The following is a 27,975-nucleotide window of genomic DNA, read 5'->3' as shown; positions in this document are numbered from 1 at the left end:
TCAACCGTTGAATGTTCATTTTCGAAAACAATTGTTCGCATGCATATGTACTTGTGTGATTGTGATGTGATTTTTTTTCGAATGGTTTGTAAAATTTGGATGGTGTTTTCCATGAAGAAGATACTTTTTATAATAAAAATAAAGCAGTGATACATATCTTGAATAGAATATAAATTTATTTCCTCATTGCATTGCATCTCAAAAAATTCCATGAATATTTTCTACACCGCTGCGTTTTGTTGCCATTTGTCTAATTATAATTAAATTATAGGCTCATTAAACGAGTGATTGTGAATTATATAATAATTTAGTCTATACCTGTCTCACAATAAATTCTGTTACGTAAAGAATATAATCGCCAAAACAGCTTTTTTGTTACTATAATTCAGTGAAGCATCGCCCGGTTGCCCACCCATGCCATAGAAGCATACCATACATTTTCAAACAACTATATGTAAGGAACATATTTTGCATGCAAGATTTCATATACAGAATTATGTATAACTGTGGATATCAGAAGAGATTACTTTTAACAAAAGTGTTAACAAAACAGTTCTATAGAAAAAACGAGCACTCAACTTATACTTATAACAAACGGTACAAAAATATAGATCTAGAATTGTTCAAAAATCTTCAGTAGAATATATATTTTGGTTCAGAAATAATGGAAAGTCAAATACAATAAGCAAAAGAGTTTCACAATGAAACAAGTAGATAACGGTAGCTAGCTACCATTTTATATGAATTCCAGCTTATGTAAAAAACATATATGTATATAACAGTGGTAGATTACAAACACAAAAAAATATGCACACTTTCACAATGCCACTTTTCAAAAAGATTTAAAAAAAAGCTAGTGCTGATAAAAACTTCACACTTATAAACTACATAAGCTCAAGAACAAAATAAAACAAACTAAAAGGCACAAATACAAGACACAATATATTACGGTATGTGTAATTTTTGGAAATAGTTTTTATGGGTCAATACTGTTGCAGGATGGAATTAGTAAAATAAATATAAAGAATTTACCTCCTAAGTTATTAATCCATTTCTATGAAATCAGATAATCGAGATTATAATTTTTCCATTACTATATCCTATTTTTGCAGTGAAATCATGATTCATGTTAAACTTAACGAGGTAAGATCAATTGAAATGCAGAGAATTGCATGAAAAGATTCTACCCAGATCAAATATATAAATTCTGATCTATTTTTGTCTTCTGCTTGATGACGACATATCAGACATGTGTGAGTTCACATTGGTATTCCCTGAACTTCCTTTGGAGCCTCGCCATGATGAAGATGAGCTTGGTCTTGAACGAGGTTCGGTGTAAGAATAGGTTGGATTCAAGGGTGGTGGAGCTCCACGTGGGGTAAGGTTGGAAACATCTGGGGTACGCAAGATACGGGGTCGACTACTGAAGACAGTAGTATATTCTTTGATTCTAAATGGATATTGATATGTCATTATGTATACTGGATTTCTAAAAAGGAGTAATGATAGCGTAAAGACAAAGTTAGCGCTCTAAGAATAAAAATGAGATTGGGAACAACACACAATGCTGAATTGCATATTCTATATTTTGGCGAAACACATTACTATACGAATACTCTAATTATAAACTTAAATGGTGGCATAAAGGTAGCACAGCTAAATATTTGCAAAATCTACCATACCCTCATTCTAAACACAATCTTCGTGCATGAACCTTCTAGAAGCACAAGCTACAGACTTTGAAAAAATAATAATAACTTTTGAGGCTCATCACATCCTAATTATCAAAACCATGTTAGGTTACCAGAGTGGTCATGAGATTTCAACCTATTATCATAATATAGCCCACTAAAAAAACTCAACTCATCTCTGTTCAATTTAAACATTCAAAATATTATGTATTTAGATTACTATTTAAATACACAAGGTAATTAAAATAAATCACTATCAGGTTCCTCACCCTTCAGGATCTGTATCCATCATTACTACTGATGGCTGTGGTAAATCCTGATTGATAGGAGGAGCCACATTCCTGATGACACCAGTTCTTTCTGCCAAAATTTTACTGCTGTCCTTATCACCAGGTAGCTTTCTTATGCTTCGAGAACCCCCAGATCGTACAGATGATGTACTTGTGGGCCTGAGAGAGAAATGCAACAACATGATTCGAAGTTAACTAAATTGCACTTTATACTTTAAGTTGGGTTGCGCGAGGCCACCTCCCTATCTTTCCTCTATGCCTTTGTGCTAGTTGATCTGTATGGGTATACTGCAAGGGTGCTGTAGCTGGAATAAACATGACTATTATATTCAATTTAAGAGTCCAGCTGCACACTAACACAAATGTATTTCTGTAACGTTTCGTCTGACTTGGACAAAACGTTACAGAAATACATTTGTGTTAGTGTGCAGCTGGACTCTTAAATTGAATATACCGTAATAAAAATTATATGTGGCTCATTCATCATGGCACAAATTACCAAGTTACGAGAAAGATTCATCGTGTATATATCACAATGTCTGAGAGCCAGATTTTAATTTTGAAGCTTTTATTAGTTACATTATGAGTCCTGCAACCACTCCAGAATGACATCTTCTAACATTGGGATGCTGGCCACTAGCATATTACAACACAACTTCTTGTCCACTGCAACAAGCTGAGATTATGATTCTATGGATGAGAGATGTCGGAAAATTCCACACAAAAACCTTATGGGACAAGTCTATTGTGAACCCCAGGCTTGAAATAATCAAAAACCAAACACAGAGTCAAGAAACTACATACAGTGGACACTGTAATCACTGGCAGTTTCAAAAAAGTTATTCGCGGACAGCTAAGCACACTAATAGTCGAGGCATTTAGGAGAAACGAATAACGCCAAAATGTGACAAAGCATTAAAGGAAGTGTTCCTCACATTTTAGATTTTAGTACATACCTGCTTCCATCACCAGTATGCTTGCCAGAACTTTTAAGTCTATTTTGAGACAAAGAAGATTTTGTTCCTGTGCCCGGTCGTGATCCGGCACTGGTAGGTGGTCTAGAATCTTTCATTGTTTCACTTGCAGAAACCAGCTGACGTAAATTAAAAAACAATAACGCTTTTACTTTCAATGTTGAGAGTACAAGAAGAATGTTACATTTAGATACAATTTTGCCTAAAGCAAATTTGCAAACTATTGAAAGACAATTCACCATAAATGGCCTTAGACGTTGGCACATCGGCTGAAGGATTATGAGTACGAGTTGATAAAAAGTTAGTGATGGTTGGCTACTAAAACATTTCCTCGATGCTGTCTACTTAAATTCATTTGCCTAAAAACAATATGGTCAAACGCAAACAGTCTATAAATATATACATCAATGAATAGGCCAAATCGATTACGTAATGACCCCGTAATTGCGATATTTTTTTCACACATTTAAACCTATCATAACAACAAATTTAATCCACTCCTATTCCGAATGGGACATCGAAGTTTGGTTTTCATATTCCCGGCAGTACTACACGCCGGCGACATAGGTTAAAGACAAATATCAAGGAGTGATATTCATCGGACTCAACACAATTCTATCCCTTATCTACGGTTAATATGTACATTGGCCATGCTAGATAAGTTGATAATAGGTTAGTAAATGACGCGTTATGCCTTCCCCATCTGCGTAACAAGAGAGAGAAAAACGGCTGCGAATACCGGAACTCTAACTTCTTCTACTTAAACTTTCAATTTTTTACAATCGACGAAATTGACTGCTTTGAAGTAAGCTCGTTTCAATCGCGAAAGCGCTCGACCAATAATTACGACTTTACGTAATTCGTAACTTCGCTTCCGTAACTCAAAATAATTCCGTAAATCCGTAAATTACGTACAAGCCTATCAATGAACTCACAGTGCTAGGATATGACATGGACAAGCTCATGTTTTCGATACGTTCTTCAATTACATCCATACTACCACTGTGAAGTTGTGATGTATCCCCTCCACCTCCAGTAGTTCGATGATGACTGGGAGTCAAAGGTCGCTGCGGAATTCCTCCATCCATAGCCACTGATCGAATAGCTGGGTTCAAGAAATTCTGAAATAAACAGAAAATGAATAGAATTGATAGAATTTTTTTGCATACAAAACTTATTCAAGCCTTTCACTCCAAACAAAACCTTATACAAACATCCACAGATATCTAAATATACATACCGACGGAGCTACTATCATTTAGAAGGATCGAACATGTTCCCAGTTTAGCACTGCCTACTCAATTTATTATACTTTGGGTGAGATGAGGGCATGGGATTCAAATTGAGAATTACTTGTAATTTACGTTGCCAACATCATCACGTCTAACGCTTTAACCGCTAGGGCATCGCTCCGCCCGCATTAATTTTTTTATATCAAAACTGCTACTTACTGCTGGTTGAGAGTTGGTCATAATTCCCAGATATTCTGAACATAGAAATTTTTCCCCCGACAATTCTCTAGGTCTTAATTGCAAAACTTCATCCTTGTCCAAATCAGCTTCCATGGCATCTTGGTCCTGTTAAATATAGATAAGGGTATGTAAATATATTACATCTGTCTGTCATAGGGAGTGTCTGTAATGACATTATACAGGGAACCCCAAAAACAGAATCCAGCTCATTTGTAACATATTCTAGAGAGAACGTAACTTTTGTGATAAACGTCCTAGATTACTGAAACTTTTGAGTCCAAAAATATCAAAACATAACCTCAAGTTTTGAATAAAATTACTTAATTAGGAAATTTATGGGGTCTGTTTCTAGGTCACCCTGTATTTCCATATTTCATTGGAATTTTTACTTCAAGATGAAGCAAAAACTAATGCAGCATTGGTATACTGTAACTTTATCAAAGGATTAAGCCTAAACAATTGCATTGTTAAGCAACTAGCTACCTCATCATCATCTTCATCATTATCGTCATCCGAATCATTATCAGGGTTATTGTCATTATGAGAATCACCTCCTGCATTCAATTGTCTGATTATAAATTCTAATTGTCTTTTGAATTCAGCTTGCTCTCCTTCCATCAGATCTCTATGAGAATGTAAAATTGTAAATGTAAAAGTGGAAACTCTTATAAGAAAACTTCATGAGATTCCACAAAAAACATTAAGTTAAAACATCACAGGATACATATCTTGAGTCCAAATCCTATGCCTCTCACAGTCTCACCTAATTCAGGGTATAATAAATTGGGTAGGCAATGGAAAATCAGAAAAATATCAGACCTTTCCAAAATAGTACCTGCTTACATATTGCTAAATATTAGTGGATGCTTCTAGAAAGCTTCGAAGCGAAGGGCGCAGATAAGAGTTATATAAAAAGCCTTCACTTCTCATAACATTCAAAAAATTTAAAATAAAAAAAAAGCAAATTTTGATAGCCCCAATGAAATGAGAAAGAGACCAACAAATTAAAAAACTATTTGTTCCTTATTATAACTAATTACCGGTATGTACAGAATGTTTATATTTTATGATTAACAACCTCAAGACATCTTCCAGTCCCATATCTTGTGCAACATATCGAACGACAGGATTACTCAGCACACTGTAGAGAGCCCCATTGACATATGGACGAATTTCAGAATTTTCATGAGCTAGTAATTTACTAAGAACCTGTTTCCAAAAAATACAAAACAAATAATAAAAAAAGAGTCTAAAACAATTTTACAATAAAGTATGAAGCCCAACAAAGAAGAAATACTGAAATATGTACTTTTGGCATAGAGGTGGTAATAACACTGTTTTACGCTACATTAACCAAATTTGTCGTTTTTAAAATTAACTAAAATTGTGGAAAAACGAAGACGAATAATAGTCATAGCTGCTTAGGAGTTGATCTTCAATAAGATAACTAAAAATTTAAGAGTGATTTGACCCATAGGAAGTAAATTTTACCCAACTTTAGTATTAATCTAGTAAGATGACCTATTTGGCCAGCTTGAATCGCAAAATATCCGATTTAAATTAAATATTCTAGTCTAGAGCAACAAGCAAGATTTGTTTACTAACAAGAAAAAAACCTAATTAAGATCAAAACCAGCGAGCATTCTATAGGAACTTTTTCAATTATCAACTAATTCAACAACATTCAAAAAACCATATTTTATATGAAAAACATTATCGATTCTATTTGCACTGATTACTAGACATTTCAAGCATGGTAATTCATCAGTGACCGGAACATAAATACATGATAATTTAGTGCAATTCGACATGTTGTTTGGCAAATTTTACGAGTTACAGATTATGAATTTACTGTAATTAAAACAATATTATATCATCCGAATAACTTGAAGCTTCATTCAAATGAAATTTTTATATACGGTATTCGTAAGAAACAAGATTTCTAACCCTTAAAACATCCTCAGCTAAATCACCACATTTTCGCTTCCCACTTGATCTGAGACATAAATTCATCAACAGTGCAATTGCATATTCCAACATATAGTCTGACAATGTTTCGAATCCCGATAATGTTGTAACTAACCACGCTATCAAGTCACCTGTGAAAAACACAGATTATATAATAAAAGTATAACTATTTCCAAGGTATATGATTCTTTGGGGTAATTTTCTAATTGTCCTAATTTTATTTATTATTTAACAATACTCTGAAATGTGACAACGTTAAATACAAATTTTGTCGCTTCAGAAAAAGACTGCTGGGCAATTGTTTAGACTTGCAGGTCGCATCATGGCCGCAGAAGTTAGTAGAGTGCTGTGATGTTGTGGAACGCATTGATAGCGTTCTAATGAATTCGTTACAAAATTAAAATACATCAGTTATCATTATCAGTCAAATAAATCAATGTAGGCACATTTAACTTTTAAATTCACAACAGCGAGGAAAACGCTTCAATTTTTTTCTAATCAGGAGTCATATTGCTCGCTGAGATTCTCATTAAGGGCTGAAAATCAACATCTGTCAAAGAGCATCTATACTTATTGCCGACTTTCGTGCATTCTTATTTCCTACACTAATATACGTCAGAAAAAGAAATAGAAAACATTTTCAAATCAAATTTCTTCATGCATGGAAAAATTTCAGTAGAAAGCAGCGACCTGCAGAAGTCTATGATGCTCTGCCTAAAACCAAAGAAAGTTCAGTGCATGTTTTCAATAAGGATCTGAAAAAGTTTTCTTACTTAAATACTCAAATTTGTCTCTCGATTTAATAATTATCTTGATTAAAAATCCTAAGTTTAGCTAAACACTGTGCTTTAATACTATAAATTTATCTGTTTCACATGAAAACTGTATATTGAAGATCATTGGGCTCTTTCAATTTTTGTAGAAGTATACTCAAATGTTTTCTCTTTTTTGACACAAACCATTACTCTGTACTTTATCATAGTTCACCTTAACAAAAGTCATTGCTAATGATACTTCCTATCTTTTATTTATTGTTGAATCTGTGATAATCCGATTGCCACATTATTTTCTTTGTGTATTTGAGCCCAATCCAATGAATATTTAATACAAAAACTATTTATTATAATTCATGAATAATTGTAAAAACTAATCTAAGCTGTTGATAATTGTTCTGATTCTATGGACCTGTTGGGACTCCAAACCCCACATGACCTATTAATATCACTACATGCATCTTTAACTTTAATATATTAAATTGCTGACTCACACATATATATTTTATTTCTTCATATGTTTTTATCCGTCATACATAAATAAAATATTGATTGATTTCTTATATACAGCAGTGTTAACTCTAAGCGAATTATGAGTGCGAAAGTGCTTCGCAGTCGAAAAAAAAAGTGCGAAAGTGCTTTTGCCGATTTTAACAAGTTAGGTGCCCTAGCCTTTCATATAACCCATTTAAAACGGCATAGATACTCGAAAAAGTGCTCCTCCGGGTTAATATTATGAATTAAAGAGAAGCCTTTCCGTTAACCTAGTTCCCTTTAAGCGAATTCATGTTTAATTAAAACAAGCGAATTCATCGGCAACGAAAGGACATCTGCTAACACCTGCCGCAGACAAAACTTTCATGCAATGTATCACGGTGTCAGTTGCTTACTCGCGTGAACAGCAAAGGCTTTCACATTTGTTAATCCTTCCATCTAACAGACAGCGATTGATACACGCAGGCTGGAAACCATATTAGTTACAGGGTGGATCATACACCTGCCGCGGACAAAACTTTCATGCAATGTATCACGGTGTCAGGGTGTCAGTTGCTTACTCGCGTGAACAGCAAAGGCTTTCACATTTGTTAATCCTTCCATCTAACAGACAGCGATTGATACACGCAGGCTGGAAACCATATTAGTTACAGGGTGGATCATTTGTACAAATCCCGTGCAAAATATTTCCCCCCCCCCCCAAAAAAAATATAAATAGCAATCAACTAATTAGGCTTAGGTGCGCTGGAAATTCAACTTTTCGATTTATCCCTAAACCTAATCTGATAATTATTAATTTGTGATTTTGAACCACTTTGAAAGTCGCCACCCGCTGTTTTAAAAGATTGGGCAACCTACGTTCCCTCCGAAATATTACGCAGGATACTCTCCTGTTTTAGGAGATAGGTTGACCTACTTTCCTTTCAAACTTTTTTCTCCGAAATATTACACAAGATCACTTTGAAAATCCTGGTTTCATGAGCTAGCGTGACCTAATTTCTCATTTACATTTATATTAGACTATCTCAGAGCTTACCCAAAGACAAGTAATTTTTAAATGTCGACATGCCTTGGTCATCAAATATTCGCATCACAACGCCACTTTCCATATATTTTAATTACACTAATAGGAACGATGACACCAAGGAGTTTTCTTTTGCGAAGGTACACGAAATATAACAAGGGGGATTCTTGAAAAAAAACATGAATATAAAAAATAAACGAATGATATAATAGTGGATCCCAAATAATTTTGAGAGTGTCTCGAAATACCAATCCATTAGATAAATAATTTTTATTCGACCACATGAACGCTGATATCCTGAAAATTAATGTTGAAAGAGAAGTACGCATTCTCAGATATCAGACATCCAGTCGCGATATTCAATCGTTCATATGCACAAATCTCACATTAATAGTAATTGCTACCCAAGTTTGTAAAGTTTAGAAACCAACAAACAGAAAATAACTTATCCTAAAACACAATTAAAATTCAGTCGGCAATAAATTCGTCGCCAAGACGATGCCATACAAAACAAAAAAGATTTGGTCGCGAGAGTTACGTTAGATGACTGCAAAACGACGTTGCTTTTTTAAGCAGAATGTAAAAAAAATTATATTTAATAAACGGGAGTTACGACGCCCTTAACAGATTGTGTGTATTAAACTTCCCCGGTAAGTACTTTGGTAAGTACTATTATTATTATTATAAATTAAACGAATATCAATTATAACCAAGCCTGTCAGCGTGTTTATTTTCTGTGGGCAAGAATCGTAAAATACCATCTTGAGACAAATTCACTTCTATTATAAAATCTTAATTTTCAGTTATTATCGTTATACAAATAACGTGTGGCAACTTTTTAATTTATCGTCGACCAAAAAACCGCCCCACACTCGTCCAAACGTGTGTCGAGCTTGAACGACAGGAACAGATTCATCGACGGCTTTAATTAGGGAAAATATGTATTTTATTGGGAATGCAAAATAAATGTAACAAAACGCATTTTTTTGTGATATAACTTTGTATTTTCGGAAACGGGTTGCCGTGAAAGGTAAAATTTGATCTAAATTAATCGCAAAAATGTTTTATTTTAAATGTAACAAAACACATTTTGCGATATAACCTTGTATTTTCGAAAACGGGTGTCCTGAAAAGTAAAATATGATCTAAATTAATCGCAAAAATGTTTTATTTTAAATGTAACAAAACACATTTTCGCGATATAACCTTGTATTTTCGGAAACGGGTGTCGTGAAAAGTAAAATATGATCTAAATTAATCGCAAAAATGTTTTATTTTAAATGTAACAAAACACATTTTTCGCGATACAACTGTATTTTCGGATACCGGGTGTCATGAAGAGTAAAATATGATCTGAATTAATCGTAAATAATGTTTCATTCCAAATGTATCAAAACGCATTTTTAGCGATATAACTTTGTATTTTCGTAAACGAGGCGTCACGAAAAGTATTAATCTAATGTTTTATCTATCGTCTAAATAACGTCTGGTACACATCATTTTCGGGGAGAACTCTAGCCCGCGAAACGTCATTTAATTTAAAATAGAGAATGTTTCACGCATTCCAAAACGGAAAATCACCAGTAAGTGGACAGGGATTCATTCAACCCTCCGGATTCAGTATTCTATATCCCCTGTGTCAGAACTTTCTGAAGAATGGAACAAAGAACCCGTCAAACTGCCGCGGAAGAAGGGGAGTATTTTTTGCACTAATAATTAGGGCGTGACATTATCAAAATCGTCAAGAAACTGGTGAATTTGCAAATTCCATAAATAAAATTGTGAATTGCTCGGTAACATTTTAGCTATAATTATCGCCGGGGTATTGTTTTGTTGAAAACACGTTGAAACTTGAGGGAATTAGTTACAATTAGCGACTGACCTCTATTAGGCACTCGAGCACTCGAAAAAAAAGCACTCGAGCCCAATCTTTTTAGCATTAAGTCGCATACGTAAAATATCCTGTAAAAGAAGTGCTGTTCATTAACGTCATCTCGTCTTATGACCACGCAGAAATGCCTTTATTGCAGAATTATTCAATCACTATTTTAAATCAACATTCAGGATTGGCACAATTTCAGATTTGCAAAGTTTATCACCATAGAAATACATGAGAAAGTTAATTATCGTCTTAATAAATATCTGCATCATGGTATCGACAATAATATTACCATTCGCATAAAATTGGGACGGTAACTTTATAAATCTTGATAGGTAATATTAAAGCCAACGCAAATGTTAATTTGAGTCCTCAATGTATTCAACAGCTGTTGCCGATGTGAACGAACGGGTAAACCCGAAATATAAAACTTCGATGTCAGCCGACCCGCAAGAATTCATATTTGTAAAAAAGAGAGGGCGGGAATATAGATTACCAAAACCTGGATACCGCCGCCAAAACGATCGGTGACAAGAACAATTAGCGATTACAACGGAATTAACTAGTAAAAAGGCTTTGTTGCCGATTTTTTAATGTTTCCACCGACGTTCCAAAAATATTTGTTATATGGTACTCATTAAAAATATTTGATTCAAAAAATTATTGAATTTTGCCCACCCGTACTCGCATATCAATGAAAAATAGTTGTGTAAATATCGCAAAATTCCGGAAAATGCCACGTGCTTTCAACATTGTGATTACAATAAAATGGCACTTAATGGTATTTTGTGAATTTGGTGATTTTGTAAATCTGTGACATGCTGCTAAAAGTTTCGTCTGATTTGAAAATCGTGCACTTTGGTCACAATTCATTCAAAGTGACTATAACACTTTACTAACACTTTTATAGTCATTTTGAATTCATCTATATCATTGATAGTCACATGACCACTCTTGTTCAAAGAAACGCACTGCGTAGTGCGTAGTATTCCAACATCTTTGCGGGAGAAGCAGAATTGGTGTGCTTGTATAATAATCATATTATAAACAAGAATTTTGCCGTTAATGCAAAAGCTTTATCTCATATGTCTGCATCTCATAGGTTAGAATTCCGGTAAATATCGTTATGATAATATCATATTATGCAGAATTGAGTTACAAAAGTACTAGTATGTTACTTATTTGTCAACTTAATACTCGAAAATATTTGTTAACTTTGAATTTTTATTCCATTCAAAATCGGAAAAAAGTGCTATTTCTCTTCAAAATCGGAAAAAAGTGCTATTTCGCAGTCCCTAAAAAAAGTTGCGAAAGTGCTTCGCAATTTTCGCAAAAAAGTGCGCTAATAGTGAACACTGATATACAGCATGGGCAAGGAGCCTCGGTGGCCTAACTGGTCTTGCATACTGACCCTCACAAATAATGATCTACCAATTATTTATTGTTAAATTATATTTTATTCCATGTTGCTTCAAATGTATTATAGTGTTGACATTGTCTGTGCCCTGTGGTAATAAAATCTCTCTCTCTAATGAAACTTCTCTTTCATTCTTTCGAAAAATGTAATGTTTGTAGGTAACAAAACTCCTTTTGTTCTTGATTGGTTGGAAATTACCCTCACTCATTGCAGCTTGGTGTCATAAATCTAATCTAACACAAATTTCAAATTAGCTTAAGGCTCTTGCTTGCCATACAAACTTATGTTATGGGCCACATGAGACGTGTGAGCAGTAGTTTGCCCCATACACTCGGATAATTTGACACTGTTTGGAATTGATTATACATCCAGCTTTAAAACTGTTTAACTCTTATATTTAAAATACAGCAAATACCTTCGATCATAACAGTCTGTAATGACCGTCTCAAACTCAGCTTCTGCAGACAACCAAGTAAATGTTCCTTACATAATCTATCAGTTTCATCATCTAACCTTGTTAATACTGAAAGAAGTTGTCGAACGCCCATCGGAAAACTGCAGAGATAAGATCTTCCTGTAAAAGTATGAAGAACATATTTTATGATTATACTGTAATCAGAAATAATAGAAAATTATATTTAAAGTCTATATTATAATTATCACCTGATTTTATGACCATTCTACAAGTTATCAATTAATCAAAGAAAAAAGTGTAACAATTGATGAGCACAGGCTCTCTGTTGTGCCATTCTGAATAATATTGGTCATATATTACCGTATTTATTCGATTATAACGCGCAAAATTTTGAACTGAATTTTAGGCAAAAATCAATGCTGCGCGTTATACACGAGGTCTGAGAAATGCGGTATTGAAAATGTGGTTTTAAACATCTGAAACGTGCGTGCGCTCGCGCATGCACATTCCAATGCAGGACGATTTCGTGCAAGCACACGCACATGCGACAGCTCAGCATGCGTTTGACATTCCCGCTGCGTTGAGAATATTTATTTGCCATTATCGTACTGTACTGTAGATACCCATTATATATTACCCATTATCTATTATGGCAAGACAAAAACGTTCTGCATATAGGGCTGCATTCAAACTGGAGGTTGTTGATTATGCGGAAACTCATGGAAATAGAAAAGCTTCTAGAGAATTCAATGTACCAGAGACAAATGTCAGAGATTGGAGAAAGCAGAAAGTTGTTCTAAAAGATATGAACAAAACAAAGAAAGCGCGGCGAGGGAGACAAGCCCGGTACCCAGAGTTGGAGAAGGAGCTTTATGATTGGATAGTTGATCAAAGATCTAGTGGGTACATCGTCACTTCGCTCCATATTAGACTCCGTGCACAAAAGATTTGCAAAGATTCAACCTTTAAAGCATCTAATGGTTGGGCACAAAAGTTTATGAGAAGGCATGGACTTGCACTACGCCAGAAAACAAAAATTGCACAAAAGTTGCCTCAAGATTTAGAAGTTAAGTTTTTTAAAGACGGGCATTAGCAATAGTATGGATGGTACAGAAGACGACTTGTTGTGGGATTCAAAATCAGGGTCAGAAGAAGAGGTTGAAAGTGATGTTCCCGCCGATTGGGACACTGATTTAAACATAACCCAAACAGAAATCGAACAGTTGTTTGGTGAATCAGAGACTGAATCCGATTTTGAAGAGTTTTGAATTACTGTGTGCTTTTAATAAATTTTTGTTCATGCTGTGAGTTGTTACCTTATGTGCTTACCAGTAGTTAGTAGAGAAAAAATAAAAAAAAAGAATTTTATACCAATTTTCATTCAAAATTTAAAGGTGCGCGTTATACACGAGTGCGCGTTATAATTGAATAAATACGGTAAGTCACAATCGTTATTCAAAGCAATAGTATTTGAAGTTTGAGTCAAATGAGTAATGCACATTAGAAATCTCAGACTCAAAACCAGTGGATAGGATAGGACAAACATCCAAATCATATCCCAATAGCTTAATAACATGTCTAGTTGACTGCTGATATAATATAATCCCCTGCTAGATATAGGATTGATAACTTGAAGTTGAACCAAATTCCATACAACGTACACATACTACGGGAGTACCCTACTAAATGCCTCACCTTTTTGCAAAGAAGTGATCGCATTGTACAATCTAGCCGTGTATTGTCGAACAACTGAATCAGGAGATTTCAATAAATTAATCAAAGAATATCCATTAGTTTGGGATCTACATCCAAATAAATCGTTAGCGATGAAAGCATCAACTACTGTTTCACGCTGTTCCCCAGACAAAGACCTGTGGAATCAGAACACAAAAATTAGTTTAAATGATATCACATAAAGTTGACAATGAATAACACTGCATTGCTACCATGAAAAATATTAGTTTTATTAGATTTAGAAACCTATAAATTTCAAGAATAAAATTGTAATTGATAGCTATTGACAGGGTGACTTTAAAATCAGAACAAAAATAGCCTAAAATAAAAATAGTCCAACATCTACTACCGGTATTTAAATCAATCCAAACAATGTCCATCTTAATATTTCTACATTATCATATTTCATATATGCATTGATTTGATGAAGTTCTCTGATTATCATAACCAGGGATGGGCAATTTAGAATACAGAATCCAGAGGATTCATATACCGAAGGGTCCAATTCGATTCCGCCTCTTTAGGCACCATGCAACAATTTTCATATGTGTTTAATCAGAGAGCAGGGAAGGGGAAGCCCACACAAACTCGGCAGACAATCTCAGCTTCCACATTCAGAACATGAAGAGGGCCATGAATACTTGAGGTCCGCTATTGTAACCATTACGTGTATTTCAGCTTTACTATATTCAATAGTATGCTAACTCATGTTCTCGTAGGCCAAATCATTACAAATAATTTGCAAAACCAGCAAAGATAAACTCACCTAGTCAGTCTCCATCTCAAAGCCTGTAAAAGCAATGCCTTTGTTCTGATTGGGCCAGACATGAAATCTCTCTTCAATTTTGTATAATCCAAAGAAGGAAGCAGTGCCACATCTTCAGCTTCATGGATACTATAATTGAAACAAAAAATAAATCTTGGACCAAGTAATTAATATGTACTTATTACTAACTTTGATATTTTGCAAAAAACTCATTTTTAACTCTAAACTGTGGTCAAGATGTTTATTGAAAAGTGTAAGCAGGATGAAGTAAAAATTACTGGCAAAACATTCTTTTCTCATAAAGCCATGGTTTCCCAACGGGGAGGAATTCCGCCTTAGAGAGAAATTTTCAGCTCTGTGGCCGATTTCGTATTGCATTTGCTTTAGTATTATTATTATTATATAGTACTTCAATACTTTGGTACTTATTTATAAATACATCATAAACTGAACATAAGCAGGAGTGCGATAGCGCATAACACTGGCTAATCATAGTCAAGAAGTAATGACGATTCCTAAAATAGGCGAAATAAGGAATTTAAAGAAAATGGTTGTCAAACACTGTCATAAAGTGATATACAATGATAACAAGCGACAAAAAATTACTTACTTATCAGGAGCAATTGAAGCTCTCAGGAGCGAAGAAGCAGTGCCAGGCCGTGTAAAATCCATGCTTGCTATATTTGCTGAATTTCCAACAACTTTGCTGTTGAAAAGTCTGGCACAAACGCTCTGTAGATATTCCACTGTTACCATTCTCCCATGAACTGTCTGCTCGAGTGAATCTACCAATTCTGCTGTGATGCTTATGAGTATGTGATAGTCTGACTGCATGAAATTAATTTGAAATTGAATGATAAAATATGAGAGTCAAGAATGTTGGTGATAGGCATTCAACAAGTTGGTGATAGGCTTTACCTGTAACTTATTAAATCTCTTCATGTAAACTCCACATCTCCTTTCCGCTTGTACAAGTTGCTGCTGTAATTGTGTGTTCGCTTGCGAAGAAACATCTTCATCTAATAAGAGCCTTTCTTTGTTTTTCTTGTTAAAATTAATAAAATTCAAGCATTCAGAAAGTAGAGGCAGTGTTATGGTCTAGCGCAGTGGTTCCCCCAAAAGGGTAATTTGACAATTTTTATGGGGTAATCTAGAGTCTAGACCAGCGGTTCCCAAACTATGGGTCGCGACCCACTGGTGGGTCGCAAAAGGAATCTTAGTGTCCTGTGAAAAGACGTAGTAAGCTTCGATTAATTATACTGGTTATTAGGATCGGTGGCGACTCGAATACGTAAATCTTAAAAAAAAACAAAAGAAATTAATTTGAATTTAAATTCTAATCTGTGAAAGTTTCCTTTTTACGATCTATTGTGGCTTTTTTCGCATAGCAGTTTTGTACACTGTATAGCCTTTCTTACCCTGTTTCCCCGAAATTTAGACCGGATTTAGATTTATTTTTTTTTGAAGAATAACACTATGTTTATTTTAGGAAGAGGTCTTTTGCGTTCATATATAAAAAATAAAATTACATTGTAGAAAATCACAAGATTTTTTACTAAACACTATATAAAAAAACCGACATCCATTGTTTTTATTTGTATTTCCTATACAAAAATCAAGTGACAAATATCATAATTGTGATATCACACAATCTTGAATAGTGGTGTGATCTTCACCTTACCTCAGGCCAATGAACCCTTCCTCTCCCACACATTTTGAAATTTATTTTAGGGGTAGGGTTTAATTAAAATGATTTAGTAAATTCAAATTATTATCTTATTTTCAGGCCAGGTCTTATTTTCGAGGAAACACGGTAGTTTTGCGATGATTAGCCATTGCTGTGTTCTGTCATAAAAAAACAAAAGAAAATTAAATTAGGGGCGGACACCCTTGGGGGGCGGCCGCTCCCCCCCCCCCCCCAATAATTTCGCAAAAATTTTAATACATATTGTTTCTGCCTTACAAAATTATCATTTCCGAAAAGTGCGATAGTCAAGCGCAATTAAACGGTTAATGGTTACCGATATTATAAGTGTTTTTTTACAATAATGTGGACCAGAGCGCCTTCGAAGGACCCCGGTTTTGCACAACTAATTCTTTTTTGTACAATTTAATATGGTTTTCTCATTGTCAAAATCTTTCAATAGTGTTATTGTTGGCACTTGCGAGAGAAGTGAAAGAGGCAAACTGTATTTCATTACAGCAATTAATAATTATCGCTAAAAAATTAAATAGATCTAAAGTTGTTATAAACAATTTTCACCGCTGAACGTATCTTTTCACGTTATGGATTTCGTAGAAGGCCCAGCATAATTTGCGGGCAAAGATCAAAGCATTTACTATGTCGAAACGCCTATTCGACTTTCCAGACCACAGAAACTATCTAAATAAGATACCCCCCACCCCGTGGCGCAGCCAGGGGGGGGGGGTTCGGGGTCGAAACCCCCCCTTTTGAATTTTCCGAAAAGTGAAAAAGTTGCCGATAACACGTGCAATTGCCTTCTGCTAAAATCGCCGTTCGTTTTCATCAACGCGGTATGTTATTTATTCCGTGAACGCCCCATTGGTGTTTATTCTCTTTAAATCACAAATTTGTGCCGCGGGAACGATGATAACTATTTTATTTTTGTACCCGCACGGAAATGTGAAAACTGAAAAAGCGTGCCTTCTGCCAATTGCCTTCTGCTAAAATCGCCCATGTTTTCATCAGCGTGTTATTTGGGCCGTAAACGCCCTTTCGTCGGTTTTTATTCTTTCTAAATCATAAATTTGTGCCACGATAAACAAGATAATTATTTTATTTTTGTACTTTGCACGGAGTTGTGAATTCGTGAGTTATTATACGTTCATCGGTGGCGAGGTTCTAAAGACAAAAGAAGGAGTAAAACCGCGATCTAAATTTGATTGAAAAGCGGCATTATAAAATACTGAAAATAAAACCGTAAACAATATAAGTTTTGTTGAGTTCCGCAACAGTCTAAAAACGCTTTTCTAGTCGCAAAATCGCAAAATTTCGTGTGCCTATGGCGCACATTATGTTTGGTCGCCGTTTCGGAACATACCGTCACTAAAATCGAAACACGGTTAATTGTGGGTGGGATTTGCCTTTTATCCATGACTTTAAAATTGTCGTAGAAAATTTTCGTGTTATCATTAAACAAGGTCGAAAACGCGATTTTTCCCCGGTTTGTGATGATATATAAGATAAGATAAGTATATCCATCAATTTTTATTGTACTGAAATAAATTTTACTCCATGAGAATTTACAGCAGATTTACGGATTTTTCAGGAGGTTTTATCTTTAAAAATAATCGGAGTGTCAGCATTGCGATTGAACGGAGTCAATGTTACAAGCACATCTCAAATTTGTCGAATTTGCAAAATAGAAAAAATACGGATCAAAACAATATATGATAGGCGACGGGCAGTTACCACAAATTTTTATTTTTATGTCGGCAAATGGCAGAGGTATTTTAAAATTGTGAATTGTAAAAAATTGTTTTGTTTTGTGGACGCAAACGCTGGTTAAATTGAAGACAATTAAATTAATGAAGCAAGACATTTTAAATATGCCCTTATCGGTCACGAATTGATTACTTTGCACAACAGAAAAAGCATTTTTCGTTGTAAACGTCGGCTCTTTTAACAAGTGGCGTAATCGCGGCGATGAATATGTATTTTTGATTTAACATATATTTCATACGCATTTTCATTGTACGAAATAAAATTGTACTTTTCGGGATTTTATATCAGTTATTGAGATTTTTCTAACGGCGATAACGAGTTGGCAAGATTCCAAAAATACGTATTAAAATTAAATACACCGTTTATCTCATATTTTTATGTCCACCGATGCCGTGGCATTTCAGAGAACTAATGTTTTAATTTTGACGTAAGAAGAAGCAACCGCGAGTTACGCGAGAATTCCATAAGTATCCATAAGTTGAAAAGCGGCAATATAAAATACCAGTACTAAAAATAAAACTGTAAACAATATAAGTTTTGTTGAGGCCCGCGACAGTCTAAAAACGCTTTTCTAGGCATCGAAAATCGCAAAATTTCGTGTGCCTACGGCACAAATTATGTTTGCTTGACCTTTAAAAACATTTCGTCACTAAAATCGAAACACGGTCAATTGTGAGCGGGATTTGCCTTTTTACCAATTACTTTTAAATTGACGTCGAAAATTTTAGTGTTAACATTAAACAAAGCTGAGAATGCGACTTTTTCCTGGTTTGTGATGATATATAAGATAATTAAAGTATATTCGATAAATTGTTGTATTTATTTATGTATATTTATTGTACTGAAATATCCTTTACTACGTGAGAATTGACAGAAAATTTACGGATTTTTCAAAAAGTTATATCTTTAAAAATAATCGGAGTGACAACATTGCGTGAGCGGAGCCAGTGTTACAAGAACATCTCAAATTTATCGAATTCGCAATAGCAAAAATACGGATCAAAACAATATATAAACGGGCAGTTTACCACACATTTTTATGTCCGCGGATTGCCGTGGTGTTTTAGAGTGGCTCTTGTTTTGTTGACTCAACCGCAGTTTAAATTGAAGACAATTAAATTAATGAATTAAGACATTTTGAATATGCCCATATCGGTCTTTGATTGATTACTTTGCACAAGCGAAAAATCATTTTTCGTTGAAAAAGTCGGCTCTTTTAACAAGTGGCATAATCGCGGCGACTGTTCCGCGTGGATTTCGAGGCGGTGAATTTGTATTTGTGATTTACTTGTATACTTGTTGAAGTAAAATTGTACTATATGGGATTTTGTATCAGATATAGAGATTTTTGTAACGGCGATAACGAGTTCTGAAGAGTGCAAAAATATGTATCAAAATTAAATACATCTGGCAGCTAATCTCATATTTTTATGTCCACATATCGCCGTGGTACTTTAGTTTAGTAATATTTTTATTTTGACGTAAGAAGTCGCAACCGCGAGTTACGTTGCACACAATTAAATTAATATATAAGGACAATTTAGAATCTCGTGGATGTCATGGATTGAATGCGACAGAAAAATCATTATACGCTTATTAAATAGGCGGCTCTTTTAACGAGCACGTAATCGTGATGCTTGTTGCAGACGGCAATGGGAAGTTTCGACTTTGACCCTCCCCCCCACCTTTTTTTTTTAAATCCTGGCTGCGCGCCTGAACTTGTGCATGTTTATTTTCGTATTAAATTATAAATAAAGCCCTGCAAAGTCATTGCGTGAATTCTGAATGTTATTTCGAGTTCAAATGATGATTTAATGAATCGGCAATAATGGCAATTCTACTAGTCAAATGATAATTCCTTGGTAAAATTTAGGAAAAAAATTCGCACAATAGCTTGTTACCTTGTTTTGCATTTCTAATTTTACGAAACAGCGCTAGTGCGCTTTATGCAGAACTAGGAATTGAAACAATAACCTAATACGACTCCTCAAATTTGTTATTTTCTGTTGTTAGCAAGAGCCGTGGGCTAATTCTCGCGGAATTCAAGAAATTGGTTCAGTGACGCGCAAGTCCTGTGTCCAAGCAAAGCAGCCTCGGTACTCAATATATGAGTAGCAAAATGACATTCTAATACTTAGAGAATGACATCGACAGGTTATTGTTACGTGACGATACACGGCGCAGTGTTTTTCGGTAGGCAAACCAAGTTCGCCCTCCCAAAATTATGGAAAGTGTCCGCCCCTGAATTGAAGTTAAGAGGGTCGCCATAAGCTGTGGTAATAAATAGTGGGTCCCGACTCTAAAAAGTTTGGGAACCACCGGTTTAGACCGTCTAGCCGTGATTGTTATCAAACCAGAGACAATGCAAATCACTTACCACAAGTTTTATTAAAATTGGAGGTTCAGAAGCATTCAGAGCTGCTGACAAAAATCTTTCCACTCTAGCCCGGAGCTCTGGAATCCAGTTTGGCTGAATAGAAAAGACGAGGGTAATTGGGTTGGGCTAAATTTCAGATTACTTAAAAAAAATTTGTACACATCACAGGTTACACATCTTGAGTTCAAATCCAATGCCCACCACTTCACGCAAAGTGAAATAAATTAGGTGGGCAATGCCGAACCCAAAAGATTCTGGTTATTCTAAAAGTGGAACATCCTCACATATCATTCAATATCCCTGGCAGCACATAAATGGCCTTGTTCAGAGCAAATGTTTGGGGAAAATGACACGAAAAGTTGATCTACTGGTTACCAACAAAACAAACTAATTTTAAGTGGATCTGGATTGTATTGTAGCCTATGTGACTGATGTTTACAAATACAGATCACACTAAAAAAAAGTTTTTTGTAGACTGAAACAATGACAATGATTATTAACACTAAAAATATCATTTAACATACCGTAAAGAGATCCTTGAATGAAGGATGCTGTATTGGGTTTGATACAAAAGGAAGAGCATAGAATGGTAGAAATTCTGTAGTCTGACTGAGTGAGGATCCTGTAAAAAAAAAAGATAATAAAATATTGCTTCAAAATAAAATTCAGATGGTTTGCCATATTTACTACTGATGTAAAATAGGATGTTATTATCTAACAACAGTTTGTATGTGCAGTGTCGTAGTGATTGAAGCGTCGAACTTAACTATGATGGTATTGTAGGTTAAATATCCCATACCCATCACCTCAACTAGGATGTAATTTAATTGAGTAGGCGATGACGAACCACAAAGATTCCGGTCATTCCAAAATAAAGTAGATTTTACATATCAGTAGCTACTTTGTGCAGAGCCTTGTTCAAAGTGAACAGTATATAAATATGTTGTATAAAACAGTTTATTAAAAAGAATAGGGGGGGGGGGGTATTTGAGTAGTTTTTGACATTTGAACCGGTATAAAATCTGAGTGAAATCGATTCTCCGTTAAATTATGGTTTCAGTGTAACATTCCGACTCTGTACTTCCTTGCATAACAGTTTGAGTCTTATTTAATGTATTCAAGTCACCTAAAAATGCAATTTTTTTTTGGAAGTCAGGATACTCAATTTACCTCATTTTTCGAGGATAATTGAGTATACTGACATCTACCAGTTAAATGAAATCTAAGAAACCCCTAGAACCAAATCAAACCCCTTCATGAGAAACTTGGGTACATATAGTTTATTTAAAAAAATAGTAATTACAAAAACCTTGGAACATAATTATCTGACATCACTTTAAACTTGGTATGATAGATCACGATTATGGTTTCCATAAACTTTTTACCACAAATAGGCTTTTAGTTTAAATACAAGTTCATTATGGACTAGAAATGGGTGGTTTGACTTGGTCAACAACTTCCTTGATAGAGATACTTTTTATGTTCCTATTTTGGGTTAAATCTAACACAAAATCTTTGAGCTCTTTCATACACTGGTATCATACAAAGTTCATTTTATATACATCGGTGAGGACAACTTGGCCAAGGAATTCCCTTTCCCCATATTTCAACCAGCCAATCAAGGTCTTGATTTCATTAATGTCAGAATATGCTACTTATAGTTAGTCCTCTGTTATAATCAGCTGTACTATGTGAGAATTCTGCTTCATATTCTGTCTCGTCGTCAATAAAGCCGAATCTAATTCTGACTCTGTTACTGCTTTTCTGAACTATTATTATGATCTATCCATTGTCTGTTTTTCTTTTTTCTACCAATCATATCCGTTTTAAGTCTATCCTATCAGTATAATGGTGTATACTTTCAATTGACGTTATATAGTTTTCGCCTGAATTTATTTTCTGGCACGGCTGTTTTTTCATTATTACCATTTACCACATGTTTTCGGAGATGACAGTGAATGTGATTTCGTCAACTAAAGCCTTTGTAAATGCACTAAGCTCACTGGTGGAGTAGGACTCTGTGCTTGGCTTGTCCACAGCTTACTTTTTTACTATTTTTTTAGTTACAAGAAAAAAACTGCTTTCTCAAAATCCTACAATCGCCCATTTTGAATTTACACTCATATTCATTAAAAATTGAAGCCTATATTGAAAGATGGACATGATAAAGGCTACAAAAAAGTGTTAGGGCTAAAAATAGTCACACAGAACCTCATATTCCTGTGTTATAGCAGTGGGAGAGGCCATTTATGCATATACCCCATTTACCCCACGGTAAATTTCCGACAGACTCAATTTACCTCGATTTTTTCAAACATCAATAAAACAAAAAGTCAATGAGTTACACAAAAATTATCTACTGGGGCAAAAAGAGTCTCTACTAGGGTACTAAAAGGCATCACAAAAAGTTTAAAATATACTATCAGAAAAGTGTCACGTGAAAGTTTCCAAAACAATTTTTTTCATGCACAAAAAAAATTTCACATACAAACATCTAAAACAATTTTATCATTGGTAGACAAGTGAGTTATACGCAATGAAATGGAAGCATAGGATATGAAATATTGTTGCTACAAAGTACAAACCATTCACTCAACATACAAAAAAGTTAGCGAGGTTTTTATACCTTGTACTCAATTAACCCCATATGCTCAATATACCCCCTATAACACTTACCACTTGTTTCCAAATATTTTTTAAATTTTGTCATTCCCTCATCGAGTTGATTGTTGGCCTGTGAAGTAAAATTCAAATAAATATTCTGATATATAGTCTAATTTTAATACCATAATCAAGAAAGGATAAAAATGTGAATGGGTTATCAGAAGTATATAAAAATTGAAAGAGATATCTCAAACATCAAATATATTGAAAAATATAATAAGGTTGATATAGTCATAATTATCACAGGTACTTAGATTGGCCAAAATTCAGAAATACCGTAATGCTACTATAGCCCTTCTCTCAATTTACCCTTTAGGAGTATAATCAAAATTTATGATAAGAAATTTATGTCTGAAAAATTAAATATTTTACTAATTTCATATGCACAATGACCGAACTAAAAAGATTTGATATCAAACAATGCTAATGATGTCACTATATAAACAAAAACAAACTTCTGAATAGAGATATTTGTCTATTCTGTTCTTTCAAAGAAAACAAAACACACAATTTATTTTTTAAGAATTATTTTAATTTCTGTACAGTAGTTCTAAATTTTATCCATTCACAAAGTTTCCCTAGTTTTTATACGCAGTATTTCCCTTTTTGACATTTTATATCATAGGCTATATCATGAAAAGGTCAATTTTACAGCACAATACATGATTCACTTCATAGAACTTAATAAAATTAAATGATTCTGCACAATGAACGTATTATTCTTTTGTGAAAAATTGCCATTTCGAATGTCTTACAAACAAAAGGCTTTCAACTTGGCAAATTCCATATCCTCACCTCCCCTAATGATGATATACGTATTGGATATACAGCAAAATGAATCTGTATATAAAACTCCAATCTTTGGCAAGTATAATCTTTTGTTCTGATATCAGTCGGCACATGATCTTCCCAGAGTTTCCAAAAAGGTTGATATTGACCAGCATCAAACTCCAGAAGAATGTTATTCTATCAATAAACATGTTTTATTAATAATAATTGCGAATGAATATCAGAAATTATCACTGAGTGAGACAAAGAACTTGGTCTTTATTATAGATATTCTTTTTTTACAGATTTATGGAATTCTGGCACAATTCATTACATTAATACTTAAGTTCTTCTGAACGATTCTTATTTGCATGTATGAATTCTGGAGCAATGACTATTTTACTTTCTGAATATTTCAATAGTACATACCTGGGCTGCCAGTTTTGATCCATCAGCCTGTTGAGAATTCCCAGCAGGAAGAGTTTTCCCCTTTTCTTTGCATTCATTTTGCAGAGCATATGATGTCTTCTCCATTCCGGCGAAAACCAGATATTCTCGAAGTAGAGAATGTATTTCATTTTCAAAGAAAGGAAGATCTGTGTTCATGGCTATGAATATTGAAACCCCCACTAATATAATATTAATAATAACTCCAAAATTATAATCTAAAAGGGAAAAAATTAAAGAGTTTCACAACTAAACACAAGGGAAGAGAATAAGGATTTTATTTCAAACATAAAATGGTTGGAGTTCAAAGCAACAATGCTGTTAATATGGCAGTTTTATAACCAATATCTCCAAACTTGCCAAAATCGAAAAATTTTGTTTAATTGAAGTACCAAGACATTGACGATACTGCAAACATCAGAACTATATTCATAACATGGGCTATAAATAAGGACAACATTCCTGAATTGAAATTCAGTATCAAAATATGTTCTGAAGTTTATCTTAAACAATGTTGTAAAATGACCTTCACTTAATTAATATAAGGTAATTATGATTGTTGTTTTATAGGAGATTGAGATAGTACATTAGCAACCAAAATTTATTCACAAGAACATCAGTCATTGATGAAGGAGTTTCAGTCTTGACATCTGATCTATCACCGGAACATATCAGGTATATAACAAATGACAGAGAAAAGCGACAAGGGTATAATTAGCTCTTTGCAATGCCGTAATAATAAAGATAAACGAAAATTAATATAGGATCTTGGTTTATTTTTCATGCTACTATCAATAACATGAAAAAATTCAGGCAACATACAAAATTGAGAAAAGCATAGCTCAAAAGTATTCTTTCGTGATAATGACAAATTCATCATGACATATTTGTTATTCTCTCTAGTCTACCATTGTGTCACCACATGAATGCATTATTGGCAGGTTTATGTGGACTCAAGTTTAACTTCAGTATTGTCACACAATGAAATTTTTAGAATTTTCTGCATCCTTCCTGAAGCGTTCATCAACATATGGGGTTCTATATGCAATTTTCATGACTTTCAGGATCGACAACTTTGATCATTCTGAAACTTTTTAGTTAAGTGTATAAATGTAACAAAACCGAAAAACTTCCCAAAGAACTCAATTTAGAAATTTTTTGGCATCGATTATAATTGTCTAACCCGACCAGTTACATGATATCTGATTTTACAGATACAGAATTTTATCAAGTCACATTATCCAGTTAGATCGTTACCGTCATATTTTTTTTGGTCATAAACAACTGCTGTAATTTTATTTCCGCCGAACCATCTACCATTCAAAGCGTTGACTGCTTTTTCACAATCATCACTTTTTGCAAATTCTACAAAAATTTTTACTATGATTTCAGCATCAACTTCTTCGCCTTGTTTTTCTTGATAGATTATAACTCGATTCACCCTGCCGAATTTTCCGCATTCTTCTGTGACTTCTCCTTCCAAATCATCATCCATTTCATCGGCTGTAACCATATCTCTAAGCACCATTACATTGCTTTCTGTTTTTCGCATCAATTTTTGCATGATGAGATGCCGTTGAGAACTTCCAGAAATACTTACATTCCCTTCTTGTTGGCTCAATGTCTGGTGTTGAAGTGTGTCGAGTTTGAGTAAAGGATTTTCTTTGGCGGCTGCCTGTGCTTGAAGCTGCGCCATTACTGCCGGGTTTACACTTTGTGTAGGTGTGGCTCCTGTAACAAGACCAGGCTGATTGACAGCCATAACAGCAGGAGCGGCTGCAAGTGCTGGATTCATTAAAGTAACGGGTGTTCCCAAACCAGGATGAAAATTAGGCATTGGTTTATGCATTACAACAGGTTGTGCAGTTGAAGCTACTAATCTCTGAGCAGCTAATAATGGATTTGCTGCTTCTTGTGCCATTATTTTGGAAGTTGCTGCCGCGGCTGCCACTGCAGCAGCAGGAGGTAAGGCAGATGCCGTAGCAGTAACAGCCGCAGCATTCATGGAAATATTTGGGGGCGTGATTGCACGACCTACTCGCAGAAGCTGACCACCAAGATCGAACATGTTCATACTAGATATTGCATCCAATGCAGACTGGAGTTTATCATATTCTATAAATCCATACCCTTTATGCTTTCGACTACCAGGTTCCCGTCCTAGAGAGCATGAAGTTATATTACCAAAAGCTTGAAATACTGATCGAATATCATCCTCATTCAAATCAGGATGTATTGAAGCAATGTACAATCTATTGTACTTCTTTGCTAATTCGGCAAGTTCATTTATTATTGGTGCTGCTTGACCAATGTTACTGGGTCTGCCCACTTTGATGTTTCTTCCAGCCATTTGAAATGATGACATCTGCTCGGTCGCAAGTTGTGCTGCCTCAGGAATTTCAAAATCAATGAAACAATATCCTTTATGCTTGTGAGTGATGGGATCAAATGACATATCCATACTTTTCACAGGACCGAATGGAGTGAAAGAATTCCTAACTTGTTCTTGCGTTATATCATAATAAATGGATCCAACATATACTCTGCACATAATAGCCAGAGCTCTTTGTCTTTGAGCAGCTTCTTGGAGGGAGCTTAGTTGTTGTTGTTGGTGCTGCAATGTTTGTTTGACCAGAACAGTTTTTATACTCTGTTCCATCGCATATTTTTTTGCTTTGGCAAGTGAGGCTTGCTGTTGAGAAGACAATGGTGGCAGTTTCAAGGGAGGAACAACTTCCAATTTTGCCATTCCTGTACCAATTGCAAGCTGATTTGTATATGGAAGAGCCATTAAATCCATTAGAATGATACAGTATCTAATTCAGTTTGGCTTACTACAGTCTGACAGTATTGCCAGTCATCTACGGTACATGCTTCAATTAAACAAAAAATAACCTTTAATTCAGTACGGCCAGAGAGTAGGCTAGTTGTTCAAAAAATAGTATTTCAATGTTCAGACTGTAAGGATGCGATAAAAATTTAATGCTGCCATTGGAAATCGCATAGTCTAATTCATGTTATCATAAAATCATCACTTTCAAAATAACTAACTGAATTCGCAAGTGCCTGGTTTTAGGGAGACCCCTACAGAACTACCGGTAGCCCAGCTACCAGTATTTTCATACCCGACTGCTGGACTGGTAACCGTGGGACAGGCCATGGTTAATGAGCCAGATACCGGTACGGTAATTAATCCGCCATGTATAGCAGTACCGTACCGGTATAGGCTTTCATCTTCCTCGGCATAAAAATCCTATCTCAACCCTGATATTCCATCTGCTAAATGCGGCACTGATTGACTGAAATAACCGCAAAACTGCAGAACAATGCTGGCAGTTTCTTACTTCGGGACAAC

At 34.8% G+C, this 27,975-nt stretch overlaps 2 protein-coding genes across 2 annotated transcripts; both read right to left on the bottom strand.

Annotated features, from left to right (window-relative positions):
• Nucleotides 1-449: 449 nt before the first annotated feature.
• On the bottom strand, nucleotides 450-24,795 carry LOC120338702 (lisH domain-containing protein ARMC9-like). Its single transcript, XM_039406615.2, has 18 exons — nucleotides 24,603-24,795; nucleotides 24,201-24,371; nucleotides 23,418-23,475; nucleotides 21,266-21,363; nucleotides 20,742-20,834; nucleotides 15,817-15,942; nucleotides 15,509-15,726; nucleotides 14,899-15,027; nucleotides 14,094-14,269; nucleotides 12,399-12,557; nucleotides 6,375-6,526; nucleotides 5,506-5,636; nucleotides 4,911-5,052; nucleotides 4,407-4,532; nucleotides 3,891-4,076; nucleotides 2,938-3,074; nucleotides 1,961-2,140; nucleotides 450-1,450 (listed from the first exon to the last, which is right to left on the bottom strand). The coding sequence occupies exons 1-18, from the start codon at nucleotides 24,777-24,779 to the stop codon at nucleotides 1,213-1,215; spliced, it is 2,697 nt and encodes an 898-aa protein (XP_039262549.2). The 5' UTR covers nucleotides 24,780-24,795; the 3' UTR covers nucleotides 450-1,212.
• A 42-nt stretch (nucleotides 24,796-24,837) lies between these two features.
• LOC120338703 (poly(U)-binding-splicing factor PUF60-like) lies at nucleotides 24,838-27,527 on the bottom strand. Its single transcript, XM_039406616.2, has one exon. It carries the CDS (start codon nucleotides 27,418-27,420, stop codon nucleotides 25,858-25,860), a length of 1,563 nt encoding a protein of 520 aa, XP_039262550.2. The 5' UTR covers nucleotides 27,421-27,527; the 3' UTR covers nucleotides 24,838-25,857.
• Between the last annotated feature and the right edge of the window lie 448 nt (nucleotides 27,528-27,975).

Source organism: Styela clava, chromosome 9 (assembly GCF_964204865.1).
Source record: "Styela clava chromosome 9, kaStyClav1.hap1.2, whole genome shotgun sequence".
NCBI classification, from domain to species: domain Eukaryota; kingdom Metazoa; phylum Chordata; class Ascidiacea; order Stolidobranchia; family Styelidae; genus Styela; species Styela clava.
The sequence above is the reverse complement of the archived record's forward strand: the minus strand, read 5'-3'. Positions and strand labels throughout refer to the sequence as shown.

Coding starts and splice junctions, on each gene's coding strand:
- LOC120338702 (XM_039406615.2), bottom strand. CDS start 24,779: ATGAACACAGATCTTCCTTTCTTTGAAAATGAAATACATTCTCTACTT. Junction 15,028..15,508: donor GCTTCAATTGCTCCTGATAA/GTAAGTAATTTT, acceptor TTTCAATTATAG/TATCCATGAAGCTGAAGATG. Junction 4,533..4,910: donor ATGATGAAGATGATGATGAG/GTAGCTAGTTGC, acceptor TATATTTAACAG/GACCAAGATGCCATGGAAGC.
- LOC120338703 (XM_039406616.2), bottom strand. CDS start 27,420: ATGGATTTAATGGCTCTTCCATATACAAATCAGCTTGCAATTGGTACA.